This window comes from Mytilus trossulus, chromosome 12 (assembly GCF_036588685.1).
Source record: "Mytilus trossulus isolate FHL-02 chromosome 12, PNRI_Mtr1.1.1.hap1, whole genome shotgun sequence".
In the NCBI taxonomy this organism is placed as follows: domain Eukaryota; kingdom Metazoa; phylum Mollusca; class Bivalvia; order Mytilida; family Mytilidae; genus Mytilus; species Mytilus trossulus.
Genome location: NC_086384.1, coordinates 55,402,540 through 55,425,054, shown reverse-complemented (window position 1 = coordinate 55,425,054; position 22,515 = coordinate 55,402,540). Strand labels below are relative to the sequence as shown.

Here is a 22,515-nt window from a genome sequence, read left to right as displayed (position 1 = left end):
TTTTGATTTTTTAAAGTAGGGTGAATTTAATTCCGCAGCTCCAAATCGGCTTTCCAAAACATAATATGTGCTACTCTTCTTTTTTTTAATTATTTTGAGTATTCATCTGTCTGTTTGTTTATCTTTTCGATTGACTTGTTTTACTTTTGTCAATTCGGGGTCTTTCATAGTTTGCAATGAATTATGTGTTTTTGTCTCATTGTTAAAGTCTGTCCGAGTACTTATATTTGCTAATTTCTATATCAGTTATATCTCAGGTTAAAATCTTTTGGTGCAAGGTTGGTGCAATATTTTTTTAAATATTTTTTTCATACCCAAGCAGCGCTATAAAACACAGAAATTTTACCATAAAATGTCACAAATTTTGACAAAATTTAATATATATTGTCTTCTGCTTTTAAGCGCTAGGCCTTTTCACTTGTGAAATTGTTGTGATTATGTATTATTATGTTTCGTAAGTCTTTTAATTTACCTTGAAATAAAACAAAACAATTAACTACAAATGTAAGGGAGTTAACGATAATTTGGAGGTAACAGCAGATTAAAAAAAAAACGAAATTCCCCTTATCTAAAAGATAGAAATAAAATATAACTAAACCTGATCGTTTTCAATGTTTCTGCTAATCTCAATTCAAAATTCGATGTTCGAAATGGGAGTATCGTCTCAATTGTTAGGAATGAATTTAGGATTTTAAAATAAGAAAAGTTGGTTTGGGAAATAGATAAACAATGCTGCTAGAAATTCAATATGAATGCGAAACTTTTAAAATATGATAGCAGTAATTTTTAAATCTCACTATAGTAACATTATATGTAAATAAGCAAGATTAAGGTCACTGCTAGACGTCATAATATATGTGTTAGAATCTTTCAACGGGAAAAGATTTGATATTCAACAAGAACTGTTTTGCTTTGTCAACAAGTTTATCAATGTTAAAAATAAATACATCTTCTGTTTGACGATATATCGGCATTCCCGTTAAAGCCTAAGGCTAACCAAACATTTATTCAGACGGGATATAGTAACATGTATTTTATGATTGTATATTATTAAACCACTTACGGGAGGATTGTGCTTGATTTTGATATGATAAAGACATACTCTTTAATCAGTATAATTGAGGTCTGGAAATGGCATGTCAGTAATTGGTAGTAGACGGCTGGTAATCTACACACGCAGAACAATTGGTTCTGCAATAAAAACCGTGAGAGGATTTTCCGGTTGTGCTTGAGTGGAGCAATTTTAACCGCTTCAAAAGGTATGTACAATTTAATATCGCAATTATTTAATTCATTTGGTCAAATTATTGAAAATCGGAGAATGGTTTGCTGTGCTGAATACTTAAACGAAGAGATAAATGTATCGTTTATTATTGTGCATTGAATTACACTCCTACAAAATCAGTTGCCGCAAGAGAAATTGGCGAAAAAAGTGACATATAAATTTTGAAATGGTCCCATTAACAGACCTACTCGTTTAAATGTTATGGTTTTTTTCGGTCAATAGGTATAAATGTTCTTTTGGGTGTAGTGTACGATGTCCAAAGTTGATAGATATCTTAATAAATCTACAAACTACAAATTTTCATTATTTTGTGCGTGAGGGGGTCGGTTCTGATTGAGGACATCGTGAATACGTGAGGGGACGTAAAATCCTATTATCTTTTTATCCAATTCAAGCTATGAGTCGTTGAAAGTTGCAAATATTTGTTTAAATTGTTCATGAAAAAACACATTTGTGTTGTAATGTGCGGTCTGGCTTGGGAATTGGGTAGGCAAATGCTCACATTAATCTGTACCGATCCAGGCTCAAAATATCCTCCTTTATACGCCATAACTCATGATGGTGATCCTCACAAAGAATGCTTGTATGGAGACAAGAAGCATAAACGATTAGATAGAATTTTGAAATAAATTGTGCGAAAAAACTTTTTATTATACATGTTATATGTTTAAAGAATAATAAAAAAAAATGGTGTCAACGATTTTGTTTTCTTGCTACTAGTTAGAATTAAATTTTTCCTATTCAAAAGAGTTATCTTCCTTGAATGGCTTATTTGAAGAAATAAAAACTAATTCTTAATACACAAAATTTGTCCAAAATTGCAGATTTTGGCAAATAATCTGTCTAGTTATTTGCCCAAATCTGCAAGTTGGAGCAAATTGGCAATTTATCGGATAGGCTGTTTATTTACATAAAAAAATCTTGGCGATTTATTGTATAAATCAATATATTTAAACAAATATCAAATTTTGGATTTTAGAATTATTCTTCCTGCAATTCATTTCAAAATTCTAGCTCATAGTTTTTTTACGCCCGTCGTCAACATGCCGGACATTGATTCAAATACGCTACAACCAATATGCATGAAACTTTGGTGAATTGTTTATATCTATTGACGTGAGCTCCCTTTTTATATATACATTTCGGATTAGTGAGTTTTTTAGTTTTTATCATTAAAACAGGGGGGGGGGGGCTTTGGACAATAACTCAAAACTAATTTCATTATCTTGCAGGAAACTTGCGCGAAGACCGTACGGTTACCTATAGTTGTTAATTTCTGTGTCATTTTGGTCTCTTGTGGAGAGTCTCATTGGCAATCACACCACATCTTTTTTTTTATATTTGGTGAATTCTTTAATTCTATCCACATGAGCTCCCTTTGATCTTTATTAAGTTTGAACTGTACGTTTCCGATTTATGGTGTTTAATTCATTGGAAAAAGAGGGAAATTTCCAGTTTTCGGAAAATAGCCATGATAACTAAATCATGCAATCAGCAGTTTTTATGAAAGTTTGATAAATTGCTTATGTGTATTGTTGTAAGCTCCCTTTCGATTTGTATAGATATAAGATTTAACGTTTCCGAGTTTTAAGCTTTTATAATTAATTATTATTCATAAAAAGGGGTAATTTTAAGTTTTGGTACAATGTCCTCAAAGTGCTTAGAGAAGTTTTCATTAAATTTTAATGACTGATTTATATCTATTTAGACAATCTCCCTTTAGTTTATTTTATAAATTTCTGATATATCATTGAGAAGTTGTTGAACTTTATATGTTTAACAACATATTTACTAAGGTTTGTGCAACAGTACAGGGTATTGCACTATAGCAAGAAATCTGTAATTAAATATAAATTTAATTTATATGACCAAATTCAAGTTTTTGTACTACACTTATTCAGAACCTATAATAATATGACAAATATTCAATTACAATCCAAATTCAGACCTGTATAAAGCTTGAATATTGTGTCCATTTTTGCCCCAACTGTTCAGGGTTGGACCTCTGCAGGCGTATCAAGCTGCGTTCAACGCAGCATTTTTTTTTAATGCACACAAATGTATTTTTGTATGCACACAAATGAGTTTTTTTATGAACAATGTAAACAAATTTAGACAACTTTCAACGACTCATAGCTTTCTATGAATAAAAGATAATATGATTTTACATCCCCTCACGCATTCACGGTGTCCTCAATCAGAACCGATCCCCTCACACACAAAATAATGAGAATTTGTAGTTTTTAGATTTATTAAGATGTCTATCAACTTCGGACAGCATACACTACAACCAAAAAAACATTATTTCCCATTGCCCGAAACAAAACTTAAATTTAAACTAGTAGTTCTGTTAATGGAATAATACCAAAATTTATATGTCACTTTTTTCGCCTTTTTCTCGTGGGCCAACTGATTTTGCACAATAGTAAATGATACATGTATCTCTTCGTTTAAGTATTCACCACAGCACACCATTCTCCGATTTTCAATAGTTTGAGCAAATGAAATAGAAAACTGCGATTTAGAAATGTACATACCTTTTGAAGCGGTTAAAATTGTTCCACTCAAGCACAACCGGAAAATCCTCTCACGATATTTATTGCAGAACCAATTGTTCTGCGTGTGTAGATTACCAGCCGTGTAGTTGTTCTTTTTTAATTTATGTATCATTGTTCATTTTCTTAGTATCTTTTGTTAACTGTTCTGACGTTGGAATCGGACTTCTTTTAAACTATGATATACTGGGCGTATTCTGAGTGTTTGATTATTCTAAATTGGCAAGAGGTATATGGGAGGGTTGAGATCTCACTAAATTCAAAAACAAAGATGGGGTATGATTGCCAATGAGACAACTCTCCACAAGAAACTAAATGACACAAAAATAAACAACAATAGGTCACCGTACGTCCTTCAACAAGGAGCACTGCCCATATCGTAAAGTCAGCTATAAAAGACCCCGAAATGACAAAAGTAAAACAATTCAAAGGAGAAAACTAACGGCCTAATTTATGTACAAAAATAATTAACGCTAAACGAATATGTAACACATCATCGAACGACAACCCCTAATTTACAGGCTCCTGACTTGGGACAGGCACATACATACAGAATGTGGCGGGGTTAAACATGTTATTTGTTGCGCCGGTCCCAAGTCAGGAGCCACTGACCTTTATTTTTTTTTTTTTAACTTTTTAAATTTTAGTTATATGTTTCGGAGTTTAGTGTGAAGCCCATTTTCACTGAAATAGTACACATTTTAGGGACCAGCTGAAGCCCGCCTTCGGGTTAAGGATTTTCTTGCTGTCTTGAGGACCCATTGGTGGCCATTTTGTCGGTTATCAATAATGTAGTCATATTTATAAATTTTCTGTTAACAAATCTTTGAATTTTTCGAAAAACTAAGGATTTTCTTATCCCAGGCATAGATTACCTAAGCCGTATTTGGCACAAATTTTTGGAATTTTTGATCCTCAAAGCTCTTCAACTTTGTACTTGTTTGGCTTTATAAATATTGTGATATCAGCGTGACTGATGAGTCTAATGTAGACGAAACGTGCGTCTGGCGTACTAAATTATAATCCTGGTACCTTTGATAACTATTTACACCACTGGGTCGATGCAACTGCTGGTGGGCGTTTCGTCCCCGAGGGTATCACCAGCCCAGTAGTCAACATTTCGGTGTTGACATGAATATCAATAATTTGGTCATCTTTATAAATTTTCTGATCACAAAACTTTGAATTTTCGAAAAACTAAGGATTTTCTTATCCCAGGCATAGATTACCTAAGCCGTATTTGGCACAATGTTTTGGAATTTTTGATCCTCAAAGCTATTCAACTTTGTACTTGTTTGGCTCTATAAATATTGTGAGATGAGCGTCACTGATGAGTCTTATGTAGACGTAACGCGCGTCTGGCGTACTAAATTATAATCCTGGTTTCTTTGATAACTATTTGACACATCCCAATTTTAATTCTGAATTTTATTTTTATTCGTGGTATCGATCTGAAGTTGTTTTATTTATAGTCTGAGTCTGCTCAATTGGATTTTCATTAGTTTTTTTTCTATTAGGATGACAGATGGTATCTTCAAAGTTCGGGCGAACAGTAATTGTACATTTGTCTTTGTTCGGAATAATGTTTTTCTATTTGAATATCCATTTCCAGTAATTGGGAACCGTATTGGATTGAATTGTTTTTCTGAATGTTTTTTTTTTTTCTTCTTTTAAGAAATAGTATTTCTATGTCTATATGGTTATTAATAGCCTGACCTATGATAAAATCAAGTAGGTCGGTAGAATATCAGCATAAGCCACATTTGAATTCCGCCATAGCACTATCACTGAAAATAGAATTACTCGGTATAATCATGTGATCGAGGTTGTTAACACTATCGAAAGGGTAAAACATCATTTTCGCCATGATTAGTACTTTGAAGCGTTAGTTTTGTTACAGTTACGAAATTTTAGTGATATATTAAACCTGTCATGAACTATGGCTGTGACAAACGTTTCCGGTTTTCTGGACATACATTGTGACTTATTTTATATGAGAAAACTATCGCAGTTATATAAGAAAAATATTGCTTTCATAAATTTTTCATATTAAAAACACATTGCTGTTATATTAGAAAAAAATGTTGATAGTGTCCACATGTGGACACAGATGATGTCCCCGTTTGCATATCAGATAGTCATAGAGGGATATAACTGAAAACGGTTCAAGTGACGCTACCCAAATTTCAACTTGATCTGAATTTTGTGTAAGACTCATGACATTTGGTTGAGGCTAACTTCAGTAGAGTTATAAAACATAAGGATCAATTATTCCAAATAATATGAGGATATCTCTTTTTATTAAAAAAAAAAGGCTCGAAAGATATGTATAATATTTTATTAGAAAATAAAAAGCATTATATATACATTTCTTTACATTTAGTTAAAACAAACTCAAGTTAGAGAACGGAAACGAAAATTCAGCATTTTTTTAATTTGTAAAGGGGCATTACCCTAGAACTGTAACCAAAGTACTTGTCAGCACTGAATGGTAAAGATTGCTTTATTTATCAGTAGGAAGTAAAATTGAGCATTGCATTGTATAAAGCATTGGTTGTAGTTGATTCAACTACCATTATGCACAAAGAAAGTTAACTCTAATTTTCAAAGAAGACTTTAAAATATTTTTAGAAATAAAGAGTAAAAATTTCTTTAATTTATCAGTGGAAGGCAAAATTAAACATTGTATTGTATAAAGCATTGATTGTAGTTGATTCAACTGTATTCATGGACAAAGGAAGATAACTCCAATTCAAAAAATTACTTGATATTTAGAAGAAAAAAATTGAAAAATTTTGCAATTTTTCAAATTGTAAAGGGCATAACTCTAGAACAGTAAAAGTGACAATTGTTGGCCAGTTGAGCTAACAAGAGGTGATTTTACAGTTTTCGAACAATGCGTTTAAAGTGCTTTCATGAAACTTTAGTTTTTCAAAAAATTTTGACATGGAGATATTATTTATATTTCTCCTGGACTCCACACTTTAGGAAAGTTTGAAGCTGGTGGTAAACTGTTACATAATGTAATAGTTGTATTCAGTTGGTTTAAACGATCACTGTCCCTTTTTCCGACGCGAATTTTCAGTATTGATAACACCAAAGCATTTGATGCCGGACGCCAAATCTGTCAAATCTGCGAAATGCGAAACCCATTATTTGGTGGACTAAAAAAAGACAACATCATACATCTTTTTCTCACAAAAAACACGTTGCGCTAGCTAATGAGTATAAACAATATGCTGCTTGGTCTTTAACTCTTAACTGTAGCATAACCAAAACATTGTAAATATTTGTTTGGTTCACGAGACCAATCATGTCACACTTGTTGTACTGTTGCAATCACTTTTGACAAAATAAAATCCCAAATTTGGTGATTAATCAATTCTTACTAGTGATAATCACTCAGGTTGTATATTGCTATTGCTTCAACCATGTTTTTTAGACTGTCAGGAGTCTTATGTTTCCAATATATATAAATGTAGACTGACAAAATCCATACAAATGGACCAAGGAAGTTGTAGTTAATTTAAAACTTAAACTTTTGAACGACATAATTCATATTCAAAATTGATATTGAAGCCTGGTTTTATAAAAGTATATGTTAAAAAGAAGATGTGGTATGATTGCCAATGAGACAACTATCCACAAAAGACCAAAATGACACAGAAACTAACAACTATAGGTCACCGTACGGCCTTCAACAATGAGCAAAGCCCATACCGTGCACTCTTTACTCTGTTTTATCATATAAATGTTTTGAGGAAAAGTTTGATTACCTGGCATTTGTCTCTGTGTGTTGCAGCAAACAAAATCATTGGCATAATATGCTCAGCATCTTCAGAGTACATCAAAATTGAATCAACCCAGTGAATAAGAATAGCTGGAAAAAAAATTGTTACGACCCTAAAGTTTGTTTGTCTATTATTTGCAACATTTAGGTTGACAACGATAAAGTGTTGAAAAGGGATTATTTAAGTGAATTTTGTAAGTCCAAGGACTATAACTCAGAACAAAGTCATCAGATAGGATCAAAATTCAAACTCTAACTGTAACTTGTCATAATAAAACTATATACAAATAAAAAATCTATTTCTTCAAGTATGACAAAAAAAGTATGGAAAACTGATTATTAGAGAGAATTTTTAAGTCCATGGACCAAAATTACTAACTTCTGTCAACTAAAAGGTTAAAAACATAAGGTTGAAAACAGTTTTTATTATAAAGCAGGCCTTGATATCCATTTATAATAGTTGAATAGTGTGTTGGCATTCTATTATGGTATTATCAAGAATATGAACCAAAGTTATAATAGTCATTACGCCATATTTGACCTTTCAGTTCTCGTCTTAAGTGCAGAAAAGTCACCGAAAGGTCAAGTTACATTTTTTTTTTAATTTGCCACAATTTTGATCTTTAAATCTACCAGGAATACCGAGATATTTATTTCTTTTGATTTGTACTCAAAATTTAGCATTTCTGGAAATCAGTTGTGATTAAAGAGATATAAATTCAGTTCTGTTTGTATCATATTTTCAATTTTTATTTACTCCTACATCATTAAAAAGACACCAATTGCCTTAACACGTAGCGTCTGTGGTTAAATGATAACTGTTAAGTTATTACCATTGTTCGTTGAATATTACTGGAAACAAATACAATTTTAAATTAAAAATGAAATTTAAAGGATTATCTCAATATTCCTCACAATACATAAAATAAAAAAACAGGAATTTTTGGGATACAATAAAGTCGTTAAACATATATGGTTTTAATGACCGCTGAAAACATATTTATGCAAAATAGGGAAACAGTTTTGTTTGTGCATTATTTCGTGCAAATGACGAGTTGAAACTCGCCTGAAGTAGTGAGCATGCTGAAGTATGATAAAACCTCTGTAGCACTTTTTTGAAAGTCGCGTCACACAAAAGTATTTATAGCTATGCAGTGCTTAAAAAAATACCCCTTGATGCGGTTTCTATGATAGAGAATGGATGGGGGATTTTGCAATGTACAACAACCCGACCAAACAGCGGAAATAGCCCAAGGCCAACAATTGGTCTTTTAAGCAGCGCGATAACCCCGCAGCCGCAGGCGGGCGTCGGCTGTCACATAAACAATAATATATACTAGTTCAATGACATGAACGCAAAACTAAACTGCGAAACATACAAACGTACCATAATTCAAAGAAACGGGCAAGACTAACAAAGGCTAGAGGTTCCTTACTTCGGACAGGCGCAAAAAAGCTATAACATAAACAATGGTTATCTTAACCCTACTCATTTCGACATTTGTATTTGTATTTCCAGTTTTCCCTGTACTTACAGGCAGCACTAACACCATCTTCATATCCTTCAAGTTGAGTGTTTAAATCAAATCTCCCATCAAACATCAACAAAAACGACCTGCTGTGCTGTATGAAAAGTTGATGTGTCATATCATATGATTTCTGTCCACCAAAATCAATCAGATCTGACGGTGCAATTTCGATTTTGTATTGACCCATTCTCACTTCATCTAAAATGTGTGGTTTAAGTTGAAGCTTCTGACATTCTAATAGTTGCTTCTCATCAATAGCTGAATATTTAGTTTCGGCTGACATTTGCTCACTTGTATGTTCGTTGATTGATGTACAAGTCTGAATTGCAAGCTTTTCTGAATATTTGGTGGCTTTTTTAACTAGTTGTAAATCTTTTATCGACGATTTAGATGCTACTATATCTGTTTCAACTGCAAATGAGGTCATAAAAGCATGTGTGGTTGTTTTCTGTCCAGGAATTTGTTTTAACCTCTCTGAAACGTCTGGTTGCACTCGAAGAATTTTTGCCAAAATATCATGTATCCTTTCACCTGTAAAATAAACAGAACATAAGCTAATCCATATGTCATTAGCCATATTTTTACTCTATCAATTCTGCAATAAGATTTTAGATACATATTATCGATATTATATTCTAATGGAATCAGTGGTGAGTGCCAGAAATTTGGAACGCAATATGCAACACAAGCAGACTTTACCGAATGAAGAAAGTTGTTACAGCAAAGACATACAATAAGGAACAAAAATAATTCTGATGAGTTAATCAATCTATATTTCCTTCATTTATTTCCAAACAGTTAAGATGTATATAGGAAAATAAACCTAATGTAAGAAATACCTTCTTTAAGCGGAACCATTTTTTTCTTTTCGATATCAATGCCATTCCTGCCAAAATATATAACCAGTCCATTTGTAGAATCCCATGTTTGTGGTATTTCTGTACCAATAAGCACGCTAGCAAGAGTACTTTTTCCTACCCTGCATGGGCCACCTTATGAAAAAGACAGAAGCAGCTAATAACGGTACAAATTGAATCTGTATCTTAACTTGTTTATAAGACGTGGATACCTGAATTGAATAGTTTTAATTAATTATACTCAAATTTAACATGACCAGAAATTTAACATTTAAAGCATCACGACAATGCAAATGAAATACTTCAGTAATTAGAATTTGAAGAAAAAACAAGCACTAAGAAATTAATTAAAACAATCAAATATTACAAAAGAATATAAAAAAGAAAAATGGCAATTAATTTATCTTCTAAAGTTAAATGTGCACTTTCTAAACAAGTTGGGATAGGCGTTGTCGATAATGACTGTTTAACAACATTACTATGCGCATTTAAATTTGCATTAAACATGTATATTGCCGATATGGATGAGTAGAAAATATCGTTTCCTGTAGTGTATGTGAGTCTCAACAGTAGTATATATGCATTTGTAACAGATTGATTTGATTTTTTTATATTATTGACAGGATTTTTGTATTATATGGAGAGACAGAGAGGGAGGATTGTGTATTTTTTAACTTATACAGTTCAAAAGTCTTGAATCATGGGGATATTGATCATGCTAACAATAACCATATTTATATAAACACTATTCCATATTAAATATCCTGATGCGTCCCATAATGAAAAAGCACTTGATGTTGAAAGCTAATTGGACCTTGCGACACGTGTTCCAGATTATCATTCATAGATAATAAATAAGTCGCAGTCTTAGTCTTGCATGGTTGAATACTGTTATATGTAGCAAATGTCTTTTAGTTACGTCTGTGTTTCAATAAACTGCTTAATAGTATTTAAAATCAAGTGTTTAGAGATTGGATATGTTCCCACCATGGAATGTTCATTAATTGATATAAAAAAAATAGTGGTGGGAAATAGTAAGTGCTAATTGAAATAAAAAGATAGTCTTCATATATTAATAGGTCGTAGTGCTTTTAATAAAATAATTGAAATATGTTGTGACTTCCGTTTCTCAAAACAATCATCTCAATTTCTACTTTAAATGATACTATTTCCTTTATTCTAATTTCAAAAATTGATGTATAATTTTCCTTATTCAATTAGCAAGTTAACCCTTAGAATCTCTAACCAATAATATCTTTTATTGCTTACAAATTATGATTTTCATAAAATATACCGATAAGTATTTAAAAAACAAGTAAAACAACTATAAGATGTTACTGGATCTTTTCCACGGTTCAGCAATCGTATTGCCCTGTTGCGTAGAAAAAACGATACGAAAATAATTAAAGCAAGAAATAATAATGATGATAAATAATAATTAAAAGCCTTTTGTTTAGAAACAGTTAAATGAAGTCAGCACTTCGGTTTTGACATGAATATCAATTATATGGTTATTTTTTTTTTTTATAAATTTCATGTTTACAAAAGTATGAATTTCTTGAAATGCTAAGGATTTTCTTATCCCAGACATAATATTACCTGTGCTGTACTTGGCACGACTTTTTGGAATTTTCGGTACTCAATGCTCCTCAACTTTCTACTTGCTTGGCTTAAAACTATTTTGATCTGAATGTCACTGATCAGTGTTATGTAGACGAAACGCGCGTCTGGCGTATCAAATTATAGGCCTGATACCTTTGATAAATATTTCTATATCAAATTTCTAAATAATTGATCAGAAGCAACTTATGCTTTATTCAAAATCTTATTGGAGTCCAAAAATAAATTTCTTCATGCTGACTGAAAATATGTGGTTTCTATATACATGTGTCTAATATAACGGAGATAATTCGCTACTTTCGGTTTTAATAAGGAAAAAATGGTTTATTTTTACTATTTATGTTTCAAAATTTATACACATATTCAATGGAATTAATAAGAAATTATGTGCTTTATAATTAAGCTCAAATACAATTTCTCATTAGGTTTTTTTCATAGATTTTTCTTTTCAATTTCATAGCTACAAAATAAGTAAATAAATGGGGAATGTGTCAACGGGAGTCAGATGATGCCCCCGCTTGCATATATCGTTATCGATAGACATAATTTAAGAACGGTAAAGGACACACTTTCAAAATTTGTACTTGATCTGAGTATTGTTGTAATAAGCATTGTTGATAAGTTTCAAAACATATGCTTTAGGTAAACTAAAGTAACTGTTATAAAAACGAAAAATATCATTACATTTTGTTGAGGCAAACTAACTTTAGAGAACATAAATTAATTTTGGGACGTACGGACCAGCTGACGGACAAGTGTAAATCTTAATACCCCCTCCGCTATGGTGCATTAAAATAATCCAACTGCCAAGACCTTTATCATGTTTATACGACACTGATAAAACAAAATATTCGAGTATATTTTTTTATTTTTCATTTTTTACATAAGAAAATGCATGTACCAAGTCAGGTATATGACAGTTGTTATCAATTTGTTTGATGTGTATAATGCTTTTGGTTTTGCCATTTACTTAGGGACTTTCCCTTTACAATTTTCCTCGGAATTCGGTATTTTTGTTAATATTCTACTATTTTCTAAGCTAAAAGCTCTTAGTTCCTAACTTTATTTTAAATTATAGTTCTTCAATATACATTGTACATTAATTTTTATTAAGAATGTCAACTCGTTTTTAAACTATCTCTTATAAGCTTAATCAGAATCCAGAAAGTCATAATTACATTTGATTCTCTAAATGATAATTTCAAGATTTTCATTTTATATAAACCACCCTTTTCTATTTATATATGTAAGGACCTATTTTGGCCTCAAATTTCAGGTTCATCTGACGAAAGATTTTGACCCCTTTTTAAACACTTAGTGTCTATTTCATTTGAATCAATTAGTTTATGTGAAAGATTTTAACTGATTTAGTCATTAAAAACATCCGATTCAAACTCAAATATGAAAAATCTACCAAATATGCCGAAAAATGTCACCTTTCAGATGGTTTTTGTCAAAAATGAAAGTGGCCGCATCCGTGTTCATCCTCAACCTTTATATATGTTATGTATTATCATAAAATACAACTTACATTCTATATTAAGGATGAACACGAATGCGGCCACTTTCGTTTTACACGAAAACTGTCTAAAATTTAACTAAAATGCTAGAATTGTGAAGATTGCAGTAATTTAGCATGACTGTATGGTGCTAGTACCCGATATACGTGTATGGTATTTTCAAAAACAGCCCAAAATGTATGTAGAAGAAGCATTCTACTGTCCAATAAATAACTAAAAGTTTACATTTTCACAGTTTTGTAAAACTGCTATATTTTTGGGCGAAAAACGGGTCTTACTGAACCTTCTGCTTTCAATATATTACCATAATGCTGTAAGTCAACTGAATACCAGTTTAAAACCTACCGTTATTTAAATTATATATTAAAAGTGCAGTTAAGAAATCTTCAAATAATCTGTTCAAAGTTAGAAATAATGCAATTTAGAAATTTTAGTGTATGAAGAGAACAGGAAATTTTCTAGAATAATTTTCAGTCTTAATTTATATCTGATAAATTCCTTACTGACAACGATTCAACGATGTATAGAAATAGTTCAATTGGTATGCTTAAAAGACCTCAAAATTTTCGAAGACCGTGAGGTCAAACGTTTTTAAGGAAGGGACCTTAATATCGTCCTTGATCTATAATAGATTGGAAACAGTGTCGGCAGGTCATTAAATTCCGCCGACAGTAAAAATGAGTGTAAACGTGAAAAATCTGATAAAACATCTCTAGACAGTTATTTGAATAAAATTATCAAAACAGATTTTATTAAGACAATAGGCTGTGTATATTAATTATTCTGAAGGGGTATTAAGTAAGAATATTATGCAGAATTGTTCTTTCAAATGGCTGGTGTACACATCTCAATTTATAAATCACATAGAACTAGATCAGCTACGGTGTGCTACTACAGTTGATATGATTTTTAAAGCGGCAGGTAGGTCAAATGAATCGTCACTCAGCAAATTTTAAATAAAACCAGTATCAAAACAAAATTATGATAAAAATAATAGTGTTAAGGTTTTGCGAAGTCATATCATGTCAAAGTAAGTTGATTTTCATGTATAATGATAACAGATATATGTAAGACTAAATATGAACAAACAATTTATTTCCTTGTTCGACGGACCAGCCCGCACATATTTTTTTTTTTTTTTAAATTATTCCCGCTTCCCGCATCCGGGAAAGTAGTCTATTTCCCGTGTCGTTTTTCTTATTTGTATACATTAGAAATAGCGTTCCTAGAATATTAACATTGGTTCCCTTCGCTGTTACTTTTATTCCCCTGCAAAATCATGCTGATTTTCGTTGACAGAATTAGGTACGTAGAAGGAGAAATGTTGCCTTCTACTGCTATATTGTTTGCCGGTGGAATAAAACTATCTATACAGGTGCATTATGCACCTGTTCTGAGTCTGTTGTTCCGTAGTTGTCGTTTTTACGTGTGGTTTATAGGTATTTTTTCGTTGAAATATAGATAAGAACTTTGGTTTGAATTGTTTGAATTGTTTTACACCAGTCATTTTGGGTTCCTTAATAGCTTGCTGTTTGGTCTGGGCCAAATCCCTGGGTTGAAGGCCGTTCTATGACCTGTAATTGTATTTACTTTAAATACATTACCAGGTTAGTAACAACCCTTCAAATGAATCCCTTAAACGAGGACTGTCCCTCAGACAAGGGGTCATTTGACTGTTGTAGAAAAGAAAAAAATTACTTAGATTTCTAACTTAAAAGGGGGGGAGATTCATCATATTTAAAACTTTTCTAAAATAGGGGTCCACTTATTTTTGATAATAAAGAAGATATATTAAGGTCAAGGAATATTACAAAATTCTTGTACATGTGTTGAACCTATAATTAAGAAATAATTCATTGGGGCTTGAATTTATACTGATTTTACCACCGGTTGGCCCTTTATGCTAAATATTTATCACACATTATAGCATCGTTTGATTATGTTTCCTTAAATTTATGTGATGACTTTCGGTTTCACAAGCGTGTATTTTTCCGTAAATTGCTTATTATCTTACGTTATCGTTCAATGACTTCGGGTACCTAATTCATATAAAAAAAAAAGCATATGACGTGGGAGTATGATCGGAACAGCCCAAACCATACATTCATATTTTACCACGGGTGAGTACTCAAAGCGTTTGAAGAACGTCATTTTAAAATACCAGATAGATGTGAAGTTGTTTGGGAAAACGCAAAAGGTTCTTAAAATAATACAAACATGTACCCTTTTGTACTTAAAAGTGTTTATTACAAAATGTACCCCTCATAAAAAGGATAGTTCTTACTTTGTGGATTGTTCCCAACCTGATAATGACTTGGATCATTTGTGGATGGAGAATTGTCTCATATATAGATATGTAATCTCTGTCCTGCCTTTTTATTTTTTACTCTGTTCGGTCCTGCTTGGTTTTTTTTTAGTTTATCCGACTTTTTTTTGCAAGTGTCTCATCCTGCCTTTTTTTTTACTCAAAACTCCTGTCCTGCCTATTTTTTCATATTTCATCCTAGCCCCCCCCCCCCCCCCTCCCCATTAAAATCAAATGGTAGTTCACTAAATACAAAGTGCCAAAAAAACACATATGTTCTGAAAGGATAAGCAGTTCCTGCTTCGTGCAAGAAAGTCATATGCGCTGGAGGAGGAAAGAGATATATGTCTATAACAATTCAATGGAGATAATTTAAAAACACTACAGCAGTTGATAAATTAAAAAAATGTCAAAGTACAAGTTGTAAATCAAGTTTTATAACATCTTGTTTTGATCAATATTATCAAAACCTATTATTTTTTGTTTACAAAAAATAATTTAATCGCTCGCCTTTCCTTTTCAAGCTTCGCCTCAAAAATTTGCATATATTTTATATAATATTATTTTATTAAAATTTTCAAATCGCTCTCTCACATCAATTTTTGGGGAAAATCAGAAGAAATAATTAAATTGGTGTGGCCTAACATGTGTATATTGTTTGCTTGAGTTTATTTTTTGTACTTGCTTGAACACAAAGTTGATACAACATCTAGTTCCTTTAAGCCTGATGATATGAATCACAAAATAAGGCTGTAATAAATTACATGTGTACAATGCACATGAGTAACAATCTCATGGTACATTCATCATACAGGTTTAATACAATTGTACAATCAAATGAGACTTACCTGAAGTCGAGTTTGATTGCAATGTTGTTGAACCTATTTATGTAAAGAGTTACTTGCCCATCCTATCACTCGTTTTGCCATCTATTTTTTTCTTTTGGTGTTTCGTGTGCGTATATTATCTGTTATATTCTCTTAAAAGTGACCTCTACTGTCTGCGTGCGCATCTCATGTTAACTCTCAGCATAAATAGATTCAACCACGTAACAATCAACTTTTAACTTAAGGTAAGTCTCATTTAATTGTTCAATTAACGTATACTATATCATAATGTACAGGGCCAATTTATGACAATAATTTTTCAAACGACAAATTAAAAAACTTTACTTTAAAATTAAATGCTGTGCTAAAAATCACACTTTTATCTGATGACAGTCGAATAAAATATAATCTATTTGAAGAGAGCAGAAATTGTTGCTCATGTTATAAAGGCAATACTCGTAACAGTTCGGAAAATGACATCTCGAATTATTCTTAAACTGATTACTACTGTATTTAAACATCGAATCTGCTACACTGATTAATATGACCAAAAGATAAATTAACTAGCCGATATCCAGCTTCGAAGGTGCTCTTAGGATAAGTTTTTCTTTTATATTAATTGTGGATGTGTCTATAGAAGTAAACATAAATGAAGCAGTTAAATGATACTAAATATAATAGATATAAGAAGATGTGCTTGGAGTGCCGATGAGACAATTCTTCATCCAAGTCACAATTTGTAAAGGTAAACCATTATCGGTAAAAGTACGGACTTCAACACGGAGCCTTGGCTCACACCGAACAGCAAGCTATAAAGGACCCCAAAAAATTACTAGTGTAAAACAATTCAAACGATAAAACTAACAGTCTTTTCTATATAAAAAAAGAGAAACGAGAAACACTTATGAACCACGTAAACAACGACAACTACTGAACATGAGATTCCTGACTTAGTACAGGTGCAAGCAATTGCAGCGGGTTTAAACGTTTTAATAGAAACCAACCTACACCCTTATTTTAAACAATAATGTAACATCACAACACAGAATGACAAACTATAAAATAGAAATTGAAATGGCTTAACTCAATCAAAAGACATAACACAAGTGAACAAACACTGAATGAATGATCTATGGTACAATGTAAATACACTATCAATAAAATAAGGGTAAGGGGTGAATAATTAAAGTAACAGTGTAATACCGATGTGAAATGTCAAACAATCTCAGAAACTTGTACAAAAATAGATTTCATTTTATTCGACTGTCATTAGTTACAACTTTGATTTCCAAATCTGCCTTTAATTTAAAGATAAAGCTTTTCAATGTGTCGTCTGAAAATTTTTTGTTATAAATTGGCCCTGTACATAATAATACAGTATACGTTTTTTGAACAATTAAATGAGACTAACCTAAAGTCGAAAGTTGATTGTTACTTTTTTTCATTTGTTTATCCTGAGAGTAAACATGAGACAATTCACAAGACATTTCACAATTCATAAGACAATTCACAAATGTTTAAAATATACATGAGCATTAATGATCCGACGAAAAAGATCGCGAGAATAGAGATGGCCAACATTCCCGGTCAACATTATGGAATAAAAAATATATGGTTTCATATTCTATAGTCTCAAATAAGGAAGATTTCGAAAATATTTGGTTTTTGTTTTTCTTTTCTTTCAAATGAGAGAGATAATTAACTACCTACGGATTACAAAAGGTGACTCCTTGTATCTTTTGAGGTTAACGTATGCTGATCCTAAAAATATATAGTTTTAAAGTATGTTCCCCAGCATTCATGCAAACATAGATAATTCCGGTTTATACAAGATCACTCCGTTTATCATATATTTAATATTTTTTTCAAATCTGTTCCTAATCCCTTGCACAATCATATGACTGTATTCTGTACCTGATTGACGAAATAACCGATTTACTTTAAATTTTAACACAATGGGGAAAATAATTCCTATCAGATATCAATAGATGCAGGGTTTCTTCTGGGTCTATTTCGCCAAAACATTATATTGTTTTGCCACTTTCAAATGTTTTTCGCCAATTAACAACTAACATAAATATTTTTTTTATGTTCCTTCATCCTAACAAACAAAATCAGTTTCCTCAAAAGTGTCTATGATTATTCTACAGATCTATTTTTTTAATCTACATTGTGATGTATTAACAATAAAAAATTACTTTTAAAAGATACTGTAAAATTGAAATATAGCTCATGAAATCATATTCTTTTACTTCTAGGCGAGATTCATCTTCAATAAGTTTATCGGAAATATATTTTCCCTTCAAGTTGAAGGATAACGAGTAAAGTCAGATTTTTCTTACAACTGAATTTATTTCCTTCGTAGCAAATGTTTTCTTTGCTGTGCCATCGTAAAAAGAAGTCGAGAGATAAAACTATGTTTGAAACACGTGCTTCGCCAAAACGGTTGTACAGAAAAGTTAAGAAAGTCGGAAATTTTCGTGCTTTTGAACAGTTTTCGCCAAAACTAAAGTTGTTTTGCCGGACCATCGTAGAAAAAGAAAACGAAGAGACGTAAAATTATGATCCAAACACGTGTGTTGCAAAGTTGTAAATCTGTGACATGTTAAGCCATTTATCCACATCATTTCGTAAAACAAATACAACACCTATATTAATTAGTCTATTGTTATCTATAGCTTTACTATGCACTCAGCTGATTATAAGCCGTTACGAGTTTAAGGTGAATTCCGAATATCGCCTGATCAGGTAAATTCCCTAGAAACCCGAAAAAACTAACAAGATGGACAAAATCGAATTGTTTCATTTCTTTCGCTAAATTCTACCATGAGATTTAACGAGCAATTTGGAAAAAAATGCCGACTTCTTTTTCGTTGGTAGGAGATACACAGACAAGAAAACCAGCGTTTGGATAGATAATTCTTCTTCTCAATAATCCAAACATTTTGCACCAATTCTTTTACTCTAACTGATTTAAATATAAGAGAAAATGAATTCATCGATAAAGGTCAAAATTTATAACTTGACCTTGGGCTGTAGCCTTGGGCTATAACCTTGGGCTGTAACCTTGGCCTCATTTTTTAAATAAGAACCAAGAATCTGGAATACCAACGACCAAGTATGTGTACGTTACAGAACAAAATCAAAAGGTATGTCTATGGAAAAATGGAAATACCTTATAATCAGAACTAACACAAAATGTTATTCTACGGAAATGTTGAAAGACACAATAATTAACAAAATAAATAAGTCTTTTTACAGATAGTGGAAAGATCTTACAATCGAAAAAATTCCACGGGAAGGGGAAAAGACAATAATACATCAACATACTCACATTTGGAAAAACATGGCAGTTTTGCAATTGCTTATTTAAATATCCAAAATATTTCAAGAAGATTTCAAGCATGGTTTAATATAAACAGTTATATATGTATATATATATATACGAGTCTAAATTGAAAACTACGTTCAAACCTATGACTGCGTTGGATAAAAACCGCAATTTTTATACGTGTGCATGTCAAACAAATTTCGTTGTAGAAGGGTCTAAAAACAGCACAAACAACATTTCCCAAAAGACCAAAAGAGTGAAAAAGTATATTTAAACAAAACGCATTTGACTAACAGGTCGAACAACTGATGTTCTTTAACCCTGCTGACTGCCATTGACGATTGCCAAATAAAATTGATCACAAGATGTAACAAAATGGATCCTAATATAAATTTAATACGTCACAGAAAGAAAAAAAAAATTGTTAACTTGTGGACAGGATGTTGTGCCACAAACATTCGGTGTCAATATTTCTTTAGTACACCATATCCGGATTTCGACAATAAATGTCTCTTCAGTGATGTTAGGGATCGAAACGGTATTTGGAAGGCCATATAAAAAGTACCCTCATTTTTAGATTAACTCTTGAATTTTAAGAGTCAATATATAGGATGAACGGATCATATAAACCGGAGGGAAAAAATGATACATGCCCAAACAAAAAATATAAACGAGTCTAAATTGAAAACTACGTTCAAACCTATGACTGCGTTGGATAAAAACCGCAATTTTTATACGTGTGCATGTCAAACATATTTCGTTGTAGAAGGGTCTAAAAACAGCACAAACAACATTTCCCAAAAGACCAAAAGAGTGAAAAAGTATATTTAAACAAAACGCATTTGACTAACAGGTCGAACAACTGATGTTCTTCAACCCTGCTGACTGCCATTGACGATTGCCAAATAAAAAATATATATTAAATGACTGAATAAATAGTCAACGATCAATCTTACAAGGCGATGGATTATGTAATATGATTCTGTACACTACAAAATATAATATATAACAAGTCAAAAAGGGTACAACATCACCATAAAATAACTATAAAATATACAAATATTAGATATTTCGGATAACATATATCCTTCTTCAATAATAGCACGATGTCAAATGAATCATGTCAATTCAAATTGAGACTCTATCAAAATCTTGATTTATACAATTTAAGCGAACGCTGTAGTCCATCAGCTAGTTCTCAAAAGCGCTCTAGTTAAGGAGTTTGTGTTACACCCCAGGGTACCGCGATTTTTTTTGATAGAATTCAACTTCATTATCTAATTGATAAAATACAAGGTGTTAGACTAAAAAAAAAGTGTCCAAAAGAGGTTTAGAAACGTCCCTTTCAATGGTCCCCTCATTTAGCAATCACGACTAAGTAATTTTTAATTAATTTTTTTGATATAAAGCGACAAAAAAATAAATAAAGTATAGGTGTAAACAACTAAAACATATACAAAACTATCATATTTAATGTTACTCTGTAGATTTTTTGTTTAAAAAAAATTTTTTTTTTACATTACAAACAATCCGATTTTTTGGGTTAAAATTAAGGCATATTTTTTCCTTTCATAAAGAAATTCGTAAAATATTTACCCGTTTTAGTTAATTAAATTTTAGAATTAATCATTATACAATGTTTCAATCATTTGCAGTATTTATATATCGTCTAAAATATGAAATATTTGATAAAATAAATGTACGTGCAAATACTCGTTAAATTACGGAAATCATCAAATTACCGTCTTTGATTCAGTATACAACATGTACAATGCATTCACACATAAGCATTATCAATTTGCAACTGAAAACACACATTTAAATGTCGATTTATGATGTTTTGGTGAGACAAATTATTTTATAAAGTGAATGTGTAACAAAATATTACTGAAAAAGTACAAATTAAGGTGGGTTTTTTTTGCGTTCAGAAAAGGTGCACTCTATCGAACTCAATAAAAGTGTGCTTGATTACATTTTGTGTTTTAGCTATGTAGTGATTGACTTAAGATTATTTTAAAAGTCATTCAATCGACAAACATCGCTTTGAATGAACGTCAAATAGTCAGTTATGAGAATTTGCCATACTTTTTACGTTTTTAGGTTTCTAAGAGATACCAAAAAAAATGGCTTTGTTGTTTTCAGTTTAAATAAAGATTCTGTTAAGCGTTGGTTGTTAAATGTACATGAAATTGTTATCAAAGGTACAAAAATTATAATTTAGTATGCCAGACGCACGTTTCTTCTACATAAGACTCATCAGTGACGCTCATATCAAAATATTTGTAAAGCCAAACAAGTACAAAGTTGAAGAGCATTGAGAATCCGAAATTCCAAAAAGTTGTTCCAAATACGGCTAAGGTAGTCTATCTCTGGGATAAGAACACCCTTAGTTTTTCGAACAAATCAAAGTTTTATAAACAGGAAATTTATATAAATGAACACATTATTGATATTCATGTCAACACAGATTGTTGACTACTGGGCTGGTGATACCCTCGGGAACGTCCACCAGCAGTTGAAAGAGCTTCAATATCCTTAAAATTCGAGATTTGGTAGAATGGGTAACTCTGAAACATCCGCACAAAAAGAATTTAAAAAAAACTCGAATGAAGCGAGACAAAACCGATGTTATGAAATTGTTTCAGACACTGCAAAGCTGGCCAAATCCATTTGAAACATCTGAGCAGTTATAAGGCGTGTTCTCGGGTTCTGTTGCTTCTTCGGAATTAATGTGCAACCTTCTAAACGCGTATGAAAAGGGAAAGTTTGCTTCAAAAATGTTCATGAATGAACGGCTTATACAAAAGTCAACCAATATCTTCAAAACAATTAAAAGATTATCATTGCTTACATTTAAAAAGGAAATAAAAGACAAACAGTTAATGGCCGATAAGAA

General features: G+C 31.7%; 1 protein-coding gene across 1 annotated transcript in view; it reads right to left on the bottom strand.

The window, feature by feature from the left end:
- The window catches only part of LOC134692596 (uncharacterized), a 112,648-nt gene that overhangs the window by 26,959 nt on the left and 63,174 nt on the right, over positions 1-22,515 (bottom strand). Inside the window, exons 11-13 of the mRNA XM_063553053.1 lie at positions 9,999-10,151; positions 9,166-9,690; positions 7,617-7,720 (exon numbers count right to left, since the gene is read on the bottom strand). Of these exons, the coding sequence (XP_063409123.1) occupies positions 7,617-7,720; positions 9,166-9,690; positions 9,999-10,151 (782 nt within the window). The remainder of the gene's footprint in view (positions 1-7,616; positions 7,721-9,165; positions 9,691-9,998; positions 10,152-22,515) is intronic.